Raw genomic sequence first — 6,166 nt, forward strand, 5'->3', positions numbered from 1 at the left:
AGGCAGTAGGGGATGCGCCATACATAACTGATTGCGCCACAGGGGAGAAAGAAGATTGAAGAGCTGATGCAGCGGCAGCAGACTATTGAAGTTCTTGATTGTCCATGTTGCTAGGGAGGAGAAGTTGCAGTTTTGATTTCCTGGATGCTTGATGAGAAGTAACAGAGGAAGAAGATGAATGATCTCTACTAAGAAGAAACTGTTGCTAGCGAATATAATAGATGAATGAAGAACAGCTCCTGGTTGAATGATTATGTAGAAGAATATTTAGACTCCTAAAACAATTATGCAGGAGAGATGCAGCTGTTGTGGAAGAAGGATGCTAAACGATAACCGCAGCTCTGATACCAAGTTAAATTAATTAAGAGATTGTTTTGCATTAACTGTGGTGGTGCTTAAGGAAAGCAGCCATCCTTTGTATTTATACTTGTAGGGTTGTGTACAATATAATGGTGGAATATATTACATATGATAACTATTCCTATATAAGAGTATTTAGATATATAGGGTCTCTTTCCTTAATACCAACCAACAATTTGTTTATTCTCGTTTATTAATTAATTTAATGACTACAACTGTAAAGAATCCAAACAAAAGGAATATTAGTTATGTTGCATGAATTAATGATAAGGAAAAGGAATATTAGTTTATGCTGAGAATCTAATTTGTTTATTCTCATGAATTAATGATATGGAGATGGCCATTCAGAATTGGCTTTTCTGCCACACACAATAAAAAAATATCACCCACCCCCTTCTAGGATCATTGAAACTTGCTTGGAAAGAAATGTTTGAAGGCAATAATATTTAATTGGTCTCTGCGCACATCACCTGCCCAAAGTCTTCGCCTCTGATCCATTTCTGGATTTATTTCTTCGTGTAAAAATGACAATAACAGTCACTTCAATTCTAGTCTCCATTGTTTATGTTGCAGTGCTAAGATGGGCATGGAGAGTTTTGAACTGGGTTTGGTTTCGTCCGAAGAAGGTCGAGAGGTGCTTGAGACAACAAGGTTTTGCAGGCAAGCCTTACCGGCTTTTGTTTGGAGACTGGAAAGAAAAATCAGATATGTTGAAGGAAGCAAGGACCAAACCCATTGGTTTATCAGACGCTCTTCTACCTCGTGTCATGCCCTTCCTCCATCAACTGGTCAAGGATTATGGTATTTCAACACGCAACCCTTTATTATCTCTCTCGTAGAAAAGATGATTTTTCTTGCTACTTAAATATTTCTCCGATTTATTAAGACCTTTTGTTTTCTATAAGGCGCCAATGATTGAGAAATTAAAACCAGTTGATCATGATGAATTTTATTTATGTCGAACAACTTTTGTTGACCGTTTCTCAGTAAAACTCTGTTATCATCTGTTTATTTTAATTGATAAGATATTATCTTTTACGAATACAAAAACAAATTAATTTTCCATTGGTATCATTGGGAATCAGAACGCCATGTTCCATTGGTTAGTGCTGCACTGTGATGGCCGAATGTTTCAGCCGATTTTCTTATTTTACTTCATTTTATAGTGCTCTTGTGGACTGCTCTCGCCTCAAACCTAGTTTTCTATCAATGGGAGAAAAATATATAGATAAAAATTAATTACTTCTTAATTAATTATAGTTTTAGAGAGTTATAATATTTTTAAAACAGACCAAGTGGGTATTAATTTTCAATATTCATGGTATGCGTATTTGATCTCTTGGTAGTGTTGGTTTCCTACTGGACAGAACAGTACTAGTTGCTAACAGTTGAAAACACTGGTTTCCAAGTCAATATTTAACTTGTTATTAGTTGGCTAGAGGTTGTATAAATATAAATAAAAGGACTTAGTATCGAATGTTTATTTTTATGTTTTAAAAATACTTTTGAAAAAATTAAAAAAATTAATTGTTTTACTTTAAATTAATCTTTTGGTGTTTTTAGATTGTTTTTATGTCAAAATAAATTTTAGAAAATAAAAAAAATATTATTTCGATGCATTTTTAAATAAAAAAACATTTTAAAAAGCAATTACTATCATAATATCAAACAGGCTCTAAGAATACCAATAGTATTGTGAGTGTGGAGGAACAAGAAAAAAAATGAAGAAGAGTAAATTGTGACTGTGTTTATTGACTGGATACATAATAGTATATAGGTTGCATGTGATAATCTAGATGGTGTATAATGGGTGCATAGTGATTAGTTTAGGTTGTGTATAATATTACCTATTCTGTTGTGATTATTTTATGATTCAAAAATCAGATTCTAAATGTTGATTTATATTTAACAAAATTAATACTTTATACTTTGTCAACTCTATTGATGTGTTCATAAAAATATAAAAATCTATTAGAAAAAGAAATAAAAATTCTCTTACAAGAATTTTACCTTAAAGTGTGAAGTGCAATTTTTTCTGGGTTTGGATTTCTTTTGTTCATATCTCAATTTGAGCCTCGTGTATTTCCCTCAACAGAAGAATACACACACACACACACACACACACTAATAAATGTGCTTCCTCTGACGATGCAGGTAAGAATTCATTTATGTGGATTGGGCCGAAACCAAGAGTGAACATCATGAACCCTGATCAGATAAGGGACGTATTCATGAAGATAAATGAGTATCAGAAGCCCTCGCACCCGCTGTTGAAACATCTAGCATGTGGACTTGGAAGTCACGAGGGTGAAAAATGGGCTAAACATAGAAAGATAATCAACCCAGCATTCCATCAAGAGAAGCTAAAGGTGATCATGATAGTCTCAACTTATTTGCCTATAAGCATCCATGCTATTCGATTGCCTTGAATGAGTAGCATGCATGTTGTGCTCTCATATAGCTGTAATATAAAACTTTCGATGATGATATGTTCTGTTTGCTTGTTACAGCTTATGATACCTGCGTTTTACGAGAGTTGTAGTGGGATGATTAACAAGTGGGAGAAGCTGGTATCTGTAGACGAGGGGTCATGTGAATTGGATGTCTGGCCTGATCTTCAAGGCTTAACATGTGATGCTATTTCTCGAACGTCGTTTGGAAGTAATTACGAAGAAGGAAAAAGAATATTTGACCTCCTCAAGGAACTTACCGATCTTACAGTTCATTTTATAATAAAAGCAATTGTCATACCAGGGTACAGGTAACTCTTTATTCTGTTTTTGCTGGACATTACAATTCAGTTCCTTCAAGTTAGTCCTTGTTCAATGAGATATATCTTAAAAGTAAGAAGCAGAACAAATCCAAATCTCTTGACAACATGTTCATGGATTGCATGTAGGTTTCTGCCGATCCCATCTAATAGAAGGCTAAAAGCTATTGACAAAGAAATAAAAGCTTCTCTTAATGCTCTCATCAACAAAAGAGAGCAAGCAATGAGTGCTGGTGAAGATGCAAAGAATGACTTGTTGGGTTTACTTCTGGAATCCAATTTTAGAGAAATACAAGAGCATGGAAATACCAAGAGCGTCGGAATGAGCATTGAAGATGTGATTGACGAATGTAAAATATTCTACGTTGCTGGACAAGAAACAACCTCAGTTCTTCTTACCTGGACCATGGTTTTATTGGCTCAGTATCCGAATTGGCAAGCACGCGCAAGAGAAGAGGTTGTGCAAGTCTTTGGTAACAAAACACCAGATTTCGATGGGCTAAATCACCTTAAAGTTGTGAGTATTTCTCTGCATTTGCAACTGAATTCGTCTAATTCAATATTGTCTTCTTTATTGTTAAGAACACAGAGCATTCTTGCATTTAAAATGCAAGCTTAGGTATCCTTTGAAGAAAAAGTAAGATAGCAGAAAAAAAACGTTCATGTTTTCTTTCGTTGAAATATTAATCGGCCAAAATGACGGGGAAAAGCAACCAACAGATGAGTACGCAAGCAAGCTAGGAGGTGACATCTATATACATTAAGAATGAGATTTACTAGTTCTTGGATCAACATAAAAATTCTCAATTTAGTAAGTTGAAATGGCATGTAAATGATCTCTATATATGCGATATTTTATTTTATCAAAGTGGATCGCATGTCACCTTTCTGATGGATTCTTACCATGTAGTATGATTTTCTCTTTTGATGCATGTTACAGGTTACCATGATTTTGTATGAAGTTCTTAGGTTATACCCGCCGGTAATTATGCTTAATCGAGATGTTCATGAAGAAATAAAGCTTGGAAATTTGCTATTACCTGCCGGAGTGCAGATCTCGGTGCCAACAATCCTCCTTCACCAAGATCATGAACTATGGGGTGATGATGCCTCTGAGTTCAAACCAGAGAGGTTTGCTGAAGGTGTTTCAAAGGCAACAAAGAGTCAGGTCTCATTCCTTCCATTTGGATGGGGTCCTCGAATATGCGTTGGACAAAACTTTGCTTTGATTGAAGCAAAAATGGCTTTGGCAATGGTTTTACAGCGCTACTCTTTTGAGCTCTCCCCGTCGTATATTCATGCTCCTCGCACAGTCATAACTCTTCAGCCACAGCACGGTGCTCCAATGATATTACGTAAACTCTAAAATGTTTATATGTGACGGGTAAGAGTGATAATATTATGTACAAATTATGTTATTATGTTATCATGTCCAATGACATATTTGTCATATTAATCACAACATTATAGTTCTTTCCCACATAATATTAACTAAAGTAATGATCTTTGGATGTTATTGTGTTCTTTCCCACATAACATGACATGTAATGGCATATAATAATTGAATTGTCGCTAGTATTAGTTTTTCTCTCTCTCTCCTACCAAGTGTTTAGGGTTAGATAGCTAGTGTAAGAAAATACATGTAACATTTCCTCGAGAGCTGGTTCATAGGATCCCCGAGGAAGACATCTGAGATTCTGAATTGCAAGATCAGCTCTCTCTTTTGCCAATTCCTGTGCCCTTTCAATGCCACCACAGTCCATAACCAACGCAGTAGCTTCATCAAGAGAACCACTCTCACGGAACTCGGTTATTTCTCTTAGTTTTGGTGATTTCTCTAGAGCAAATATTACTGGAGCAGTCAGGTTCCCCTTTGCCAGGTAACTGCCAGATGGCTTCCCCGGCAGCTCTGCTGACTGTGTAAAATCTAATATGTCGTCCGCAACTTGGAAGCATAGACCAAGATTCTTACCGTATTCATACATTAGCACGCATACATTACTGTCCACCCTCTAAAAATAGCAGCTCCTTTGGTACTAGCAGCAATTAAGGAGGCTGTCTTGTAGTAAGCTCAAGATCACAGTCGAACAAGCTAGATTCCTGCTCTATTTCACCACTTGCAAAATCCTTAATAAACTGCCATTGAGCGAGTATAATTGTAAATCAACTTCATTTACAATTTTTTAAAATTAGATAATATATAGCATATATAGTGCAAAAACTCCAAGGTTATATCAGACACTGGACTATATATACTCGGATATACAGAATTGAGTTGCAGACCTACCGAGCTGATAAGCTTAATGACTTCAATATTTTCAAGATTTGCTAGGTACCATGACGATTGAACAAACATAAAGTCCCCAGCCAGTAATGCTACCCTTGTACCATAGTGTTGATGAACAGTTTCCTTCCCTGCAAATTAGCAGCAGTGGACTGAGAGTCAGAGAAGGCCTTGCAGTAGGCCTGAAATTAAATTAGAAACAAAAAACAAATTAAATAAAAATGCAATAAAGTGTGTAATAGATATTTCAGTTTTGCTACTCTACTTGATGTGATAAGTATGAGATCCGATGATGGCACAGTCAGTACCAGTGATTACTTATTAGTATATTTCCTTCAGTTTTTAATCTCTGATTAGGGAGCAATTATTTTAACAGTGAAAGTAGTGTATTACATCACTTTGGATGTGCATATTCAAGCTCATCTCCAGTCAATAGGCTCTAGCATAGTGATTTACATTGAAAGAAGGCTTCAGCTATCACTCATCTATGACATCCTGACAGATAAGTAGTGATGTATGGCTTAAGATCTCACTCATCTATGACATACTCTCTGATAAAGTGATGTATCTCTTCAGATTCTCACAAGTTTATAGGCTTTTAAGAAAGAAAGGATACATATTTTATTGGATCTTCATACAATACAGTGCACAAGCCCATTCAACATCCCTGATTAGAAGAATAATAGATAAATTCAGTTGCTGTTCTTAAGGGAAATAGGATTCTAGGGCAACGAACAAGTCCAATAATCAAA

The 6,166-nt window shown here is 35.6% G+C and overlaps 1 protein-coding gene and 1 pseudogene across 1 annotated transcript; one reads left to right on the plus strand and one right to left on the minus strand.

Moving 5' to 3' along the window:
• Positions 1-731: 731 nt before the first annotated feature.
• On the plus strand, positions 732-4,646 carry LOC133703811 (cytochrome P450 72A15-like). The gene is made up of 5 exons (XM_062128498.1): positions 732-1,161; positions 2,515-2,729; positions 2,871-3,121; positions 3,260-3,647; positions 4,071-4,646. The coding sequence occupies exons 1-5, from the start codon at positions 885-887 to the stop codon at positions 4,494-4,496; spliced, it is 1,557 nt and encodes a 518-aa protein (XP_061984482.1). The 5' UTR covers positions 732-884; the 3' UTR covers positions 4,497-4,646.
• An 82-nt stretch (positions 4,647-4,728) lies between these two features.
• On the minus strand, positions 4,729-5,951 carry LOC133702752 (solanesyl diphosphate synthase 1, chloroplastic-like; annotated as a pseudogene).
• Positions 5,952-6,166: the final 215 nt, after the last annotated feature.

The sequence above is a fragment of the Populus nigra genome, chromosome 9 (assembly GCF_951802175.1).
Source record: "Populus nigra chromosome 9, ddPopNigr1.1, whole genome shotgun sequence".
NCBI lineage: Eukaryota > Viridiplantae > Streptophyta > Magnoliopsida > Malpighiales > Salicaceae > Populus > Populus nigra.

Excerpts from the sequence above, each read along its gene's own strand:
- LOC133703811 (XM_062128498.1), top strand. The coding sequence starts at position 885 with ATGACAATAACAGTCACTTCAATTCTAGTCTCCATTGTTTATGTTGCA. Across the intron at positions 2,730-2,870 it reads TCCATCAAGAGAAGCTAAAG|CTTATGATACCTGCGTTTTA; the intron begins GTGATCATGATA and ends TGCTTGTTACAG. Across the intron at positions 3,648-4,070 it reads GGCTAAATCACCTTAAAGTT|GTTACCATGATTTTGTATGA; the intron begins GTGAGTATTTCT and ends TGCATGTTACAG.